General features: G+C 36.9%; 1 protein-coding gene across 23 annotated transcripts in view; it reads right to left on the bottom strand.

The window, feature by feature from the left end:
- Window positions 1-4329: 4329 nt before the first annotated feature.
- LOC101156281 (M1-specific T cell receptor alpha chain) overlaps window positions 4330-15580 on the bottom strand; it is a 47148-nt gene continuing 35897 nt past the window's right edge. For 16 of the 23 annotated variants that reach the window (XM_078934639.1, XM_078934659.1, XM_078934655.1 and 13 more), the window contains exons 2-5: window positions 6132-6344; window positions 5973-6008; window positions 5776-5883; window positions 4330-4588 (exon numbers count right to left, since the gene is read on the bottom strand). In XM_078934639.1, coding sequence (XP_078790765.1) covers window positions 4587-4588; window positions 5776-5883; window positions 5973-6008; window positions 6132-6344 — 359 coding nt within the window. In that variant the 3' untranslated portion in view covers window positions 4330-4586. Of the gene's footprint in view, window positions 4589-5775; window positions 5884-5972; window positions 6009-6131; window positions 6345-6919; window positions 7187-10244; window positions 10510-11779; window positions 11903-13012; window positions 13272-14475; window positions 14591-14826; window positions 15096-15225; window positions 15370-15580 lie in introns of those variants that run through there. The other 7 variants (XM_078934653.1, XM_078934649.1, XM_078934652.1 and 4 more) reach the window with 7 other exon arrangements.

Below are 15580 nucleotides of genomic sequence, written 5' to 3' on the forward strand. Positions count from 1 at the left end.
CACAGCTCTGGAGGACTTCCTGCATGGTATCAGTACACCGATCTGAAAAGGTTTAGATTGGGGGTTCTTGTGTTTTGCCTCATGGAGACTCTGGAGAAATATGTCTTGGATTCTCTGTGTCTTGTGGTGAGTTTAGCAATGGATTTGCTGCAGTTTGCTTATCAAACCAACTTTGACGCAGAAAATCATCACTTCTTCATCGTGCTTCAGCTCACCTGGAAAAGCCCAGCAACACTAAGAGAACCTGACCACCTGACAATTAGGTTTAAGTTTTTTAGAGCCATGGATTGTGAGTATGGTAGTCAAAACTGTAGTGTGGGAATCCCCCAGGATACAGTCCTGGCACTTTCTCTTCACCCTCTACGCTACTTTGAGAAAGTAAATCCATATACGTTTCTGGGAGTTCACCTGGACAATAAACAGTACTTTACCATCACCACTGATGTGTTGTACTGGGAGGCTCCAAACAAGTTGTACCTGCTGGGGAGGCTGAAAACCTTCATGTTATTATTTCTAATTTGTCCTGTCCAACAGCTGAAGGTCTCTTGTGTTGGATATATTTTACTGCTACAATAGGGGTTGTGACTCTTCTGACACACAAGGTGTATATAATTTTTTTTAAATTTAGACTAAACTGTATTTTTTATGAATTATTTTTGTAACTGTTTTATGTTGGACCGGACAGAAAAGAAAAGGAGAGAAGAAGAGAGAGGGGTGTTAGAGAGGGGGGGGGGAGGGTGATTATAGGGGGGGGGGATCATAAAGCATCATAAAGCAAGAAGTTGCTGGATGTTTATTATCATTACTGTCAGGTTTAGATGTATAAAACATATAAAAGGGGCGGGGCCTGTGCACATACGCACTCAAATGTTTCAAACATACCTGTTGGCTCCAAAAATGTCCACATAAAAACACATCAACATGGACATAATACAACTAATGTTCACACCTGCATATTTATGCATTCAGGCTAACATGTGAAACATTTCATTCAGCCACGCAAACTATTTCTGCAAATGTGAGCTTACACCTGTGCTCAAGTGAGTTTTCATGTTCTTCTAAGGTGGATGATGGAATGTAAAAAGAAAGAGGGAGAGGGCCCAGTCATCCCCACACCAAGGCCCCTGCCAAAGCAGCAGTGGTGCCCCCCAACACCAACACAGTAAAGCTAGAGGAAAAACCACCCGCTGGGCAACACAACCGCCACGCAGGCAAGGGCCAGCAGGATCGCCACAGGGGTGAAGTCCTTTATGTTGAAGGAGTCCTTTTCTGAGGACCTTCTGTGACTCTGTAGTGGGATAAGCCATCATGTACGGCACAGCCTGCTGGAACAGCAGCATCTCAGAGGGAGAGAGGAAGATGCATTATTAGTCTTTAAAAGGCCAGTTTTGTCCTTGGCTGCTGCTTGTGTCAGTCTGCGAGGTAAAAGATAGAAGGCTACCAGTAAAAATGACATCTTTACTGGACCACAAGTCCGTCTTAACTGCAGCATGCGCTGTCTGCCATAAGGAGCAGCTTCAGTGAAACTCTTACTGTGTGAAGAGATGCTGTAGGTCTTTACGTCCTGCAGCTGGGCTCTGCAAAGACCACACCTCACAGAACCCATTCACATCCACCACCCACCACAAGTACTAACTCAAGCATGAGCATGATTGTTTATATTTTCCTAATTTTATTTAGCATTCAAATAGTATATGTTGATAGAATGTTTTCCATCGTTTCCCACTTTTTACTGTTTGTTTCTGTAGCTATTCCAGCAAAGTAATTTCCCCATAGAGGGACTGAAAAGGTATTTCAATCTTCCTCACACAGCAGAGTCAGTCATAGTGCAACACAGGGCTCTGTTCTTGGTCCAACTCTGATTAGCCAAATTTATCCCATTAGATGACAATATCAGGCAACACAGCTTACATGTGGGAGATAGGGATACATTAATTTGTTAGACATGGACAAAATACTTAAACTTTATTAACAGAGGAAAATGTGCTTTGCACCATGAACAGAATTTTTATCTGCAGTCCCTCACATAGAAGTTTTCACAACATATATACAGATAAAATACATAAAGTAACTTTCCATTGCTATGCCAATGAAGCTTAGCAACTCTCATTCATGGTGCAGCGGGAGAGCTGTCGCCCTCTGATCAGAAGATTGCAGGTTCAATTACCACCCTCCCCACTCGTGTCAAAGTTTCCTCAGGCAAGACATTGAAACCCACATTGCTTCTGGTGGGACAATGCCAGTGTTTGGCACTGTCATCATGGTGTGAACGTGTGTGTGCGTATCTGTGACTGTAAAGCACTTTAGGCCTTCTAAGAAGGCAGTAAAGCACTAAATAAGTGTTTACGTTTAGGACACATCTTACAGGTATCTCTCAGATTTGAAGGTTTGAAAAAGTTCCAGTTTTCTTTTACTAAACTCAGATAAAACAGAAGTTACTGTTCTTGGATCAAAGTGCTTCAAGGATACACTTAGTAACAACACAATCACACTGAGTGGTATTCATTTGGTCTCCAGTCCTTCTTCTTCCACTTTCGGCTTCTCCCATCAGGGGTCGCCACAGCGAACAAGTCGCATGGTAAATTTGGCAATGTTTTACGCCGGATGCCCTTCCTGACGCAACCTTCTCAACTGGGCTTGGAACCAGCAGAGGTAGAGAAGGGAACAGGGAGCAGCCCGGAGTCAAACTCGGGTTTCACGGATGGAAGGCGCCGCAAACCAGCATGAGCTAAACTGGCTCCTGAGCTAAACTGGCTCCTGAGCTAAACTGGCTCCTGAGCTAAACTGGCTCCTGAGCTAAACTGGCTCCTGAGCTAAACTGGCTCCTGAGCTAAACTGGCTCCTGAGCTAAACTGGCTCCTGAGCTAAACTGGCTCCTGAGCTAAACTGGCTCCTGAGCTAAACTGGCTCCAGTCCTGTGGTAAGAAATCTTGGAATCTTGTTTGATGAGGTCTTGACTTTCACTTTCACGTAAACCCACCTTGTAGAACTTCATTCACCTCCAGAATATTTCTAAAATCAGGAACTTCCCATCTCTGTCCCTTTGGTTGTCCAATCACATCTAAAGATGGAAGTGCTGTTAATGCCTCAAGAGTGCAATATGGAGATGAGGCGCACACTTGGTGACATTAGGACTGCAGACACCCTATTCTTTGAGTTAACAAATCTTGTTTTTTGTTCTTGTTTTTTGACTTGTCACGTTGTGCCCTAATAGTCCTTGTGTTTTAAAACCTTTGTTTTTTTTGCTAAGGGGGGGTGTTAAGAGAGGGTGTTAAGGCCCTTGGGTTGTGTGCTGTTTTGTGCATGTGTGTTTGTGTACAATTTGTTCATTGTCCTTCAAATTATCCCCAGCTGGTTTGAACCAGTTAACTCTGTGGAGCAGATTAATCAACTGGGACACTAAAATGGGGGGGGTCTCTTTTTAGACTTTGTAGAAGACCCCTTTGGAACAAGCACATTTGAATCAACTTGCCTGTTTTGGGCCTATCCCAGCTGGCTAAATCATTTGGCTGAAGCAGCTTAACAGAGCAGTAGAGCCTTTGTAAATTGTAAACATCTATAAATGGAATTTTTCTAAATATAATCTATGCACTTTTGAACTCGGTGTTTGGTTTATCTAAGGTTTTTTTGTTTGTTTCATTGCAATCTCTACAACATAACAGATGCAGAAGAATGAGTTCATGCATTTGTTACTTTAAGATTAGACTCACCTAATTTTTTAACAATCAGGCTGTTCTAAAACTCTTCAAAAAAGCCCCCAGCTGGTTCAAAATGCTCCAGCCAAAGTTTGAATGAAAATTGGTCAGATTTCACTGATAGTTATTTTTATTGGTTATGATGAGGTCATCACATTTTAAACCTTTAATCTGAACCTGGTATGCTGCATTGTTTGCTCCATCCACTCTTATGCTGATTGGCTAAGCATGTGCAGTTTGGGTTTCCAGCACAGTTTTTATTCAAATCAAGATTTACATTCTAATATATTTCCGCAGGCTGCTGGGTGGGGAGTGGTTAGCACTCGCCTCACGGCAAGAAGGCGTTGGTTTGAATCCAGGCTGGGGCCCTTCTCTGTGGAGTTTGCATGTTCTCCTCTTGGATGTGTGATTTTCCTCCAGGCACTCCGGCTTCCTACCACAGTCCAGAAACATCCTTTATAGATTAATTGGTTCCTCTAATTGTCCCTAGGTGTGTGTGCATGTTGCCCTGCAACAAACTGGCGTCCTGCTCAGGAGATACCCCACCTTCACCCAACAATAGCTGGGTTGGTTCCTATAGTCCTGTGACCCTAAGATGGATGGATGTGTTTGAATAACACAAAAAGATTCAAAATCATTTTCAGAGATTTTATTAAAATAAGAAATAACATAATCAAGCCAATACATTTTACTGTCATATTTACATCAACAGTTATTCATGCGGTCAACACAAAACTAGCATTTCTATTTGATCATCTTTAGCACATTCTCTGTAGGACAGCTAGATTCTCACAGACGCAACAGCAAACAGCTCATTTGATTATTTACACGCCTTCATCTTTGTCTTCATCTTCATCTTCACAGTGAGGTTTCTGATCAAGTCTGACAAGATTCTGAAAAAAAACAAGAACAAAAACTTTAATTGATGGGATCGTTGTCAACAAACAGAAAAGATTTTACAGTTCATAAACCTTCCATTATTTCCTCAAGTGTCTAAAATCTGGAAACCAAACTCGTCAACTTCAGCATGTCTTATCTGTACATTCAGATTCTTGGTTTATTTCAAGACTAAGTTTTACACAAATTCGGAGTAAACAACACAGCGTGATCCCAAGATAATCACCTGCACTTTCTCCTCCACTTGGACGGTCAGGAGAAATTCAGATAGCGTCTCCAGAAATGATGTTTTCAAGTGCCTCAGTGTAGATCATCTCCAACATTTTGTCTTCTAAAGTTTACATTTTCTTAAAATAGAAATTGGACTACATAAAGTAAAAGACTATAGGTTTGCTTATTAAGATCTTTGCTAAAACTCCACCAAAGTGATCCGCAGACTTAGCTTGAACTTTGATGTCCTTGTTGTCTTTGAAAACCGTTTTAAGTCAAGTTTGTAGTCTTTATTAACAAGTGCAATTCAGGTTTTTGGTAACAAGTCCAAATCAGCTCTATAGTAATCGAGTCAAGTCTTTAATCTTCAGTAACATATTTAAGTCCAGTCTTGATAAAAAGTCCAATTCAAGTCTTTGGTTAAAAGTATAAGTCAAGTATTTGGTAACTTTCTAAGTGAAGTCTTTGGTAACAAGTCAAAATCAAGTTGTTGGTTAAAAGTTCAAGTCAAGTCTTTGGTAACAAGTCCAAATCAAGTCTTTAGTCTTTGGTAACAAGTCAAAATCAAGCCTTTGGTTGAAAGTAAAAGCCAAATCTTTGGTAGCAAGTCTGAATTAAATCTTTGGTAACAAGTCCAAACCAAGTCTTTGGTTAGAAGTCTAAGGCAAGTCTTTAGTCTTTGGTTAACATTCTAAGTCAAGTAAAGAAAAATAACTTTGGCAACAAGTTAAAGTACAGTACTTATTGACTAGTTTAAATCAAGTCTTTGGTAACAAGTCCAAATTAAGTGTTTTCTATTTAGTAACAAATGTAACTCTGGCTTTTGTCAAGTTACATTAAGCCCAAAAGCCCAAACCAGGCTTTTACTTTTGTTAACATGTCTAAGTCAAGTCTTCAGCTCCTGTTTTAGTGGATTAGTGTGTTTACTTTTGTATGGGCTGCATGGGACTTCTTTTTTTCTTTTGGTACTCACACTGTCTGCTCCACAGGCGCAGCGTCATCAGGACGTTGAAGACGACCGTTTTAAAGAAGATCACCCTGAGGCCGAGGATGGTCAGAGATGCTAGATTCACTATGGGGTCTGCAAACAGGAGCAGAATGGAAATCAGATGCCGACCCAAAGAGACAACTTTAGAGACACCTTCAGATCTGAGCGGGCTGAACACCTACCAGGTTTAGGAGTACAGGGTTCACTTGTAGAGAGAGCTGTAAAAAAAATAAGATCACATAAGATTAGTCTTTTTTAATTCTGAAAAAGTAATCTTTATTCAATAAAAATTAAGCATTGCTATTGCGCCTATTTAATTTTGTCAACATGGAGACCCTCACCTTGACATTTTCCTTTTTCTTGCTCTTTAAGAAATGCCACTTGGTTGTAGACCCCTCCAAATTCTGTTATCATTGTGGGCTTTGTTTCATTGAAACCCTTGAAATCCTGTTGTGATGTCACAGCATTATGTCTTGTAAAGCTTGTGGCCAAGCACACGTCGTCTTCTTTATCTTGGTCTTCAAGGTAGTAAAAGTCCGGCTTGACTTCATTTGCTGAAACACACAAAAGAAGAAGGACCCATGAACACAAAAATTCAGAGATTTGGGGTCGGGGAAAGATGGAGAAGGAACTCACTGCCACACTGTGACAGACAGCAGAGCTAAAACCATTGATCAGACTCAAACTCAGTATCATGAACATGGAACCAACAAAAGCATGTGTCTCACAGATCCAAAACAGGATCTGAAAACAGTAAATGCATAACAGAGAGATGAAATCGGTTTTGGTTGAGGGTCCTCAGGTCCAACATGGCTTCCTGTTTCAATAATTTCAGATCTGACAGTGAAGAACTTGACTAGGAGAACCAGCTCATTTCATGAACATGATCACAACATTTAGGAATTTATGTCAACGTGATCGTATTTGATGGTGCTAGTCCAAACACCAACAAACGATTTTTCAGCCAGTTATGGCTGAAAAGTCTGATGACATATCAAAAGCAACAGGAGGCATCTGGCGAAATAAGAATTACTCAGATTAGTGAGTACAAGCTAAAAAAAATGGAGGCAAAAATTCTGATAAAAACTTTTAAAGATCAACAAATGGATCAGAACCAGAAAGGACTCACTCGCTTCAACTGAGAGTCCAACTCCTGACCCAAACAACATCTTCTGAGCTCCAGACTGAGTCACACAGTGAAGGAAACCCCAACAACAACAGCAATAGGCAGAACTAAGAATTCTTTGAAGTTTGGTCAATGACTGAGTTCAAACTAGAAATCCAAGATTTCTTGGTTAAATTTTTAGCTAAAGATGTCCTTGATCCATTTTAGATCAGTGAACCGGATCGTTCAAAATGAACTAATATCAACTATGAATCGTATCAGCGACCACAAATTATGATATGAATCAAACCCTTGTTAAAATGAATCGTTTCAACCCTAATTTTGGATTATTACTAGAATTCTCAAAGTTTGGGAAAACCCTGAGCATGGATGCAGTAAATAATTGTATCTTACTGGTTTGGACTTTCAGCTTTATTCCTTGTCCAAAGATCAGTCTCCAACTTCCATCATTCACACAGAGACACACACCACAGCACAAACACAATTCACACACAACCCAAACAACCTGGAGATTCTCAAAGTGTGAAAACTATCACACTTGTGAAGTTAAGGCAGGCAATGATTAGTAAATTTACTTCAGCGGATTTCACAAAGATCTGAAGAACTGAAGACTTTTTAGTTTTCATCTGAAATAGATGTAAGAAAATTTAAGTGAATTAGTTTTTTAAAATGTTTTAAATGAAACAGGTTTATTTTCTACAACATATGATCATATCATATGATCACAGGATTTATCACGCAGGATTAATGACATCAGTTTTCGTTTTTGGCAAAAAAGCTGTTTTTTTATTTATGTTTGTTTTTTTCACTGTTTATAATATCAAAATGAATACTTTTCACTTCCGAATCAATAAAAAAAAGTCAAAGTTAAAATATGCATTTGTTTGAGTCTTACTTAAGCGGACGATTAGCTGCATTTCTTTGCCTAAAATGATCTTTGCTGCAGAGTCAAACGCAATACGCTCATCCTCAGCTCACAAAGCTCAAAACTCTCAAACACTGCAGTAGCCATCTTTATTACTGATAATGTCCCACAAGCCAGCTCTGTCAGTTTAACAAGAAAAGGGATTTGTTCGGGTTTAAAATATTTACTCACTGCTGCTGATGAAAAGTTTTACTCCAGATCCAAACAGAAGCTTCTGGAAACCAGATCCAGACACACAGTTCGTGGCAGTAGATCATAAACTCACATCCTCGTCAAGACTTAACATTTGAACATTTAATCTGACAAAGCTGCTCTGATACTCTTATGAATCCTATATCTATATAGAAAAGTGTGTCTTTTTTGGAACTTGGACAATTTCTAAAGAATTTAAAGATCAAATGTGATTTTTACAGTTGGTTCAAAAACTAATTTCTTTTTTAACAATTTTCGATGTACTATTGATTTATATTTGTTTATTTGTACTCATTAGTTTAGCTGATCCTTTATGGAGAACTTTCAAAATCATTGAAAGGCAATTTTTGGCTTATAAAAACCCACAGAAAAATATTTGTCAAACAATTTTACATAAATTATTTTTGGTTTTCTCATCTTTTCTATTGTGAGTTTGAGTGGGAGTGTTTTTTTCTGATCAATGCGATTTTTGAAAAAAAAACATGTCCTTTTTAGACCGTAGTCTGAATTTGATTGTTTTTCCCAGCTACACAATAAAGTTTGTGGAAAGATACAACAAATAACTTACTGGATTCAACCGTCAGTTTGGTTCCATAAGCAAAGAGGAGCTTCAGGTTTCCAGAAGTAGTCACACACTGAGAGGAGCTCCAACAACAAGCACAGACTGCTGTGAAGCTCTTACTCATTTTAGTTTGCCTACATTTTAATTAATGTAGGGGGTTATTCATTATCATCACATAGTGATGAGGCATTACTAAAGAATTGTGAGTACGGTAATATTTTACTCATCAATAGCAGTGAATTGTGTGTAGCAACCGACAAACCACTTAATTCAAAGAGTCGAGACCGCCAGCCGTGTAATGATAAAGCTAATAACATATTTTTCTGCTTCTTGTCACTTTTTTTTAAATATGTATATATACGTATATAACATTCCTGTTAGCCTGCAATGATGCAAACACTTTCATCACAATTTTGTGTTTCTCGTTGGTGTGTTTATTCCTTTTTTTTCCACATAGTCATTTTAAACAGCTTTATTTTTAAGTAAAATTCAGTTTTGGTCTTTCTAAGGAATACAAGCCTCTGGTTTTCTGTTTGGTCTGTTTTTCTGTGAAAACAGGTTAACAGGTTAATGAAAGTAGAATAGATAAAATAGTACAAATTCATGTGAGGCATGAATCTGTAATTTCGTTGTACATGTACAATGACAATAAAGATATTTCTATTTCTATTAGATATTTCTAGAAGCCTTTTTTTTGCTTTTATAAGCTAAAGTGGTTAAAGCTGAAGGTTGCTTCTCCAATTGTTCTTTCCAGACTTTCGTTCATCTAAAAAGTAAACAATAACATTTGTAGTCATTATTACAGCACATGTTCCTGATATGATTAGTGATGCATTGTGGTACATTTGTCTCCTCACATGTTAGATTTGACTTTTGCAGTTATTTAAACTTCTTAAGACCTGCTTAACTGGGGCCTTGTGACTATGTGTGTGTGGAAAGTATTAGCTCGGGTTTTAGCAGGTTAATGAAAGTAGAATAGAAAGAAATAGTACAAATTCATGTAAAGCATGAAAATTCAGAAGAGAAAGGAGAAAGAGATTACTGGAAACAATAAAAAAAGTCTGTAATGTTTTAGTTTGGACGTAACTTTCTGTGCACTGTATTGCATGTTTTCTGGATTTAAAGCAATAGCTGAGTTTTTCAGACAACATTCAGCAAATTAAAAATACCAAAGCATCAGTTGGGAGTGAAAAAAAATAGGGTTTTTTTCCTCTTTGCAACCTAAACAATATAAACTCAGCAGCTAGAGCCTCTATTTGGAAAATCATTATCGGAAATAAAAGGAAAAAATAAAGAAATCTAAACTTACATTTCTGCACAGTCAGCCTGACACCCCTACCGAAAACCATTTTCCAGCCTGATCCAGACACACAGTGTGTGACCCCTCAGCTGTAACTCCAGGCTGATGGAAAAACATGCCACCTCTAATAATTCATATCGATTTCATCATTAGACTTTCTGTTTAATAAAGCCACTGTCATGAAGGGGAAGACAGCTTCTTCTAACCCCAACAGAAGTCCATACTAGACAGAAAAACAACCTGCTGATGCCTGAACTATGACTGAACATCGTTTTTCCTTCAAAACAGCAAAAGGAAAGTACAAAAACATAAAGAATCATAAAATAATAATCATAAAACATCTACTCACTGTCCTCCACAGTTACTGTGATTCCTTCTCCAAATATGAGCTTATACAGTGATGCTCCTCCAGTCACACAGTCTATGTGAGCCCAGCAGAAACTGCAGGGTTCACCTACTAACATCTTTAAACTTCCAGGACCATCAGGAACGTGACATTAACGGGACTTTAGGGTCATCTGTGTTTTTACGTTTGTGCTTTTGCTGCATTATATTGTTGGATTAACGTTTTGTTTTTAAACGCTCTTCATTAATACTCGACTAAAACAAGAAAAACATTTCCGAAAATGTAGATGATTTTGCAGTTAAACTAAATAGAATGAGGGACTTCAGTGCGCGCTGACGCTGGTTGACATGTTTAACTTGTCAGAATATCTTACATATGGATGTTTTAATATTGCTTAATGCATCAATTGAAATTCTATTAAAAAAAATCAATTGAAAAATAAATTTAAAAAGTCAATTGAAGGTCAAGATAGATCAATGAGAGATGTTAGCAGCACCAAATACATTTATGTCAACATTTTTTGCTTTCACTGCTTTAAATTGGGACTTTGGTTAAACTGCAAACTCAAGCTTCAGGTTGGCTGACAGGTTTTCTAATTACGATTGAAGAATTATTTCATAGAACAAAAACAATAATATTTTTTGGATTTTAATTTTGAGACTTTTTTATATAAAATCCAAACTTAAAATTCCAATATTGCCTTGATGTTATTGCTGCAGGTAAATGAATATTTGCTCTGGTTTCTTCTGTGATTGTGTCTGAAGCTCTGAACTCTCAGTCTGTCTGTCGACTCATCAGTAACTGCAGGTCAGTGCTCACTTTCAACGGCCAGTGTCACCAAAACCACCAAACCAGATTTAACATCAGCTTGTTTACCAGGAAAAAACTTCTCTCTGATTTAGTTTTTTATTGACTCATGACAGAAAAGAATCACACAGTTTTCATGAATCTCGCCAATAACGTCTTGTTTCTTTGTTTTATACGTAAAAGTACTCACGTCTCTCCACACTCAGCCTGATTCCATTCCCAAACAAGAGTTTCCAGCTTCCAGATCCAGACACACTGTCAGTGTGAACTGAACAAGAACTCTGGGAGCTTAGCAGCAGTGATCAAACAAAGGAGCTGTACGGCGTTCTTTAAAGATTTAGGAAATTTCATTAAATGAAGAAAAAGTGTCTAGAGAGACAAACAATATAAGCTACATGTTCTGAGTTTTCCTATTCAGTTCATGTTATAGTGTTATCTCTATTGAGATAACACTATAACATGTCTCCATAGCAGAAAAAGTTGACGAAAAAAAGTCATTTGGACTTTTAATTTTGGAGTTCAGATGCTTTGCTTCCTATCCATGAGGATTTCTCAATTCTTAAATTGTCAAAGTCTCTTCTGGACTCTAAAAAAGTGGCGAAACGTCTTTTACTTCAAACACTAGTCCAGATTACTTATTCTTAAAATTTTCTTTGCTCTTGTTAAATTAGTAACTACTGTCATGAAGCTACAAGTCTTTTAATTTCCAATTAAGTTTGTATTTTACTCACCAGACTGAACAGTTAGCTTCATTCCTTCACCAAAAAAGATTTTTCTGACTCCAGATGTAGTCACACAAAGACTCTGGACTCAACAAGAACTCACACAGCCTCAGTTCATCACAACTGCACACAATGTTCATTCCTCACGGCTTTGCTTCCATCCTAAGATTGATTTCATTTTCTCCATCCTGAAGATTAATGGTTTTTTTCTCTGCTTTTAGACTTTCTTTCCTAAAACTGTTTAAAATTTTGATTTCTTAGTTTCTCTATGTAGTGATCATACAAAGGTTATGCGGGGTAACGGGGGGATTTAGAGACAGTTTATATTTTTAATTTCTTTAAGAATATCTACAAATTGAAGAATTCAATTATCAATTTCAATATTTAAGTGACATTAATGTTGTGAATAATACATTTGTACGTAATCTGTTGGTCCTTGGCTGGTATTAAGCAAAGGTGACAATCTGGTCCAAATGAAATGATCTGGACTGAATATGATTAAAACAATCAATTAATAAAATGGTTGTAAAGTTAATTTTGCCATTTGTGTATCATAATATCACAGCCTCAGTTGTAAACTAGCGCTGAATTGAATTGACTAGAAACAAATCGTCTGCTTATGACTGGAATAGGTTTTTAACTCTTTTGATAATTGCCTCTCATGAAGCTTTTTTTTCTTCGTGATAAATACGCAAAAGTACTCACTGCTCTCCACACTCAGCCTGATTCCATTCCCAAAGAAGACTTTCCGGTTTGCAGATCCAGACACACTGTCAGTGTGAACTGAACAAGAACTGTGGGAGCTGTGCAGTAGTGAGTAAACACACGTGTTCTCCAAAGATTTAGCACATTTAAATGGTAAATGAAGAAAAACTGTCAGAAGAGAGAAAAAATAGAAGATACATGTTCTGAGTTTTTCCTATTCAGCTCATGTTAATGTTATTTCTGAGACTCATTCATCCAGGACTCCTCTATAGCAGAAAAACTTGACGAAAAAAGTCATCTGGACTTATCGTTTTGGAGTTAAGATGCTTTGCTTACTATCCATGAGGATTTCTTTAATTTTTAAATTGTCAAAGTCTTTTTGACAATTTACCCAAAAAGAGGGGAACTGTCTTTAACTTCAAACACTTAGTCCAGATTACTTATCCTCAAAAGTTTTCCTGCTCTTGTTAAATTAGTAAATACTGTTGAGGAGCCACAAGTCCTTAAATTGTCCTATTAAGTTTGTATTTTACTCACCAGATTGAACAGTTAGCTTCATTCCTTCACCAAAAAAGATTTTTCTGACTCCAGATGTAGTCACACAAAGACTCTGGACTCAACAAAAACTCACACAGCCTCAGTTCATCACAACTGCACACAATGTTTTTGTCTCACGGCTTTGCTTCCATCCTAAGATTGATTTCATGATTCTCTCCATCCTGAAGATTAATTATTTTCTCCTCTGCTTTTAGACTTTTTTCCCAAAAACTGTTTAAAAGTTTGATTTCTTAGTTTCTGTATGAAGTGATCAAACATAAATCCAAAAAACGTTCTTTTACAGCCTCAGTTGTGAATTTGCGCTTCATAAATACTTCCATTCATTCATAATTGAATGGAAGAGAATTTGCATCGTCTGCTTATGACTGGACTACGTTTTTAAGTCTTGTTAAAATTTTCACTCCTGAAACTTTTTTCTTTGTTATAAATGCAAAAAAGTACTCACTGCTCTCCACACTCAGCCTGATTCCATTCCCAAACAAGAGTTTCCAGTTTCCAGATGTAGACACACTAAGACTGTGGACTCAACAAAAACTCGTGCATCCTCATTGCAACAAAACTACATGCAAAACACACTTCCTATGGTTTTATTCCATTACTAAAAAGAATGCATGATTTTCCTCGTCGTTCCCAATAAAAGTTTTTCTGGATTTTGACCTTTTACCAAAACTCAAAAAAGTTTTTAAGTTTAACCACTAAAGGATGAAACCCATTGAAACTCAAAAAAGTAAAAAATTAGACCTAACTCTACTAAACTAATGCTTAGTATCTAAACTGAAGATTTTTTAACATTCAACAGTATCACATCGTCTGCATAACCTCAGACTGATTGACATGCATGTTTTTCATCCTGGCCACCTTTTTTTGAACAACAAACTGTTTACAATTATAACATAAGCATAACAGGGATGTGTCTAAAAACGCATCAGAAACATAAAATAAATTATATCAAATTGAACTTACTGGTCTGAACAGTTAAACTGATTCCAGATCCAAAGAAGATCTTATATCCTCCTCCTTGAGTCACACAGTATGAAGGTCTGCCACACAAACTCAGAGACCATCAGGTTTGCGATTCTCTCTGAATCGGATTAATAATGTTGCTTCCTCATTTAATCAACCATTAAATGTATAGTTTTCAAAAACTAATCTGATTCCAGATCCAAAAAATGGTAAACTTGTCCTTACAAACAGAAAAAATTAAAGTCATCTTGAAATTATCTTTCTGACACAAAGATGTAGATTGTGATGCATTTTAATCCCGATTATTACTTATTTAATGGGGTTTTCGAAGCAGCTGTGATTGCAGTCTCATTTAGCTTTTCACAATAACAATTATTATAAAAAATGTAAAAATAATTTGATAAACTTGTGTTGCACTGGAGTTTAAAGCTTAAAAATGCTTTAGAGACATAATAAGAATAATACAATTTTGAACTCACTGGTTTGAACAGTTAATCTGGTTCCAGATCCAAAGATCATCTTCACTCCAGTCACACATCATGAAACTCCACAACAGAAACTTGTCCTCACTATCAGAATTTAAAACCAAATTAAATCCAGAATCAAACTATCCTAATGATGTCAAACTGTCCTTTCTTTTTGGTTTCAATCCAAATGATCACTGATCTGAAGAAAATTTAAAGCAGCTGTGATTGTGGTCTATTTGACCTTTCACAATAAAACATGTAGTAAACTATGTACAAATTACCCCTTTTCCTGACAACTAAACTAGAATTCAGACCTAAAAAAGCATTAGAAACATAATATGAATGATAGAATTTTGAACTCACTGGTCTGAACGGTTAATCTGGTTCCAGATCCAAAGAACATCTTATATCCTCCTCCACCATAACCAGACACACAACATGAGGCCCAGCAGCACAAACTGAAGCAGACTGAGGTGAACTTTCACCTCTGCACGTACTCAGTATCTTCCTACATTCAACTCTTTTGTTTAAACCAAAAACCCAATTGATGTTCATTATAAATATAACTAATTTAAGATTAGAAATCTGTTCATTTCAATCATTCTTTCACAGCAAAGTAGAGCAATTGAAAAAAAACTATGCATTTACAGAAATTAAGAGTTTAATTTTTGTTTAATCAATAAAAACTATCATTTCAGACTTTCAGACTTTTGATTAAACATGTTCAAATAAATATCCAAAAGAATTATTATGTGAACTTACCAGGTTCAACAGTTATTATTGTTCCGCTCCCAAACAGCATCTTAGCATTGCCCAGATTCACACATTGTGAGGACCAAAAACAAAAACTGAAGCTTAAGCAAAAACCTGAATATTATTCATCCTTTTTACACTTAACAATTAGTTTTTCTGAGAAGAAATAATATGAATCCATTTTTTTTTATTTTGATCTTTTGCTTCTTTAGGCATTTTGTAAAATTGAAGGATTAAAGTCTGTTCCTCTATTGTCTGGAATCATGATTTGGATCTGAACCAACACCATTCTTCCTAAAAACTGCCTAATATTAATAAGTTGCAGATTTAAACAAAATGTTTAAAAAAGCAAAACATATATGTA

Source organism: Oryzias latipes, chromosome 17, assembly GCF_053564925.1.
Source record: "Oryzias latipes strain Hd-rR chromosome 17, Olatipes_Hd-rR_3.1".
Taxonomy (NCBI): domain Eukaryota; kingdom Metazoa; phylum Chordata; class Actinopteri; order Beloniformes; family Adrianichthyidae; genus Oryzias; species Oryzias latipes.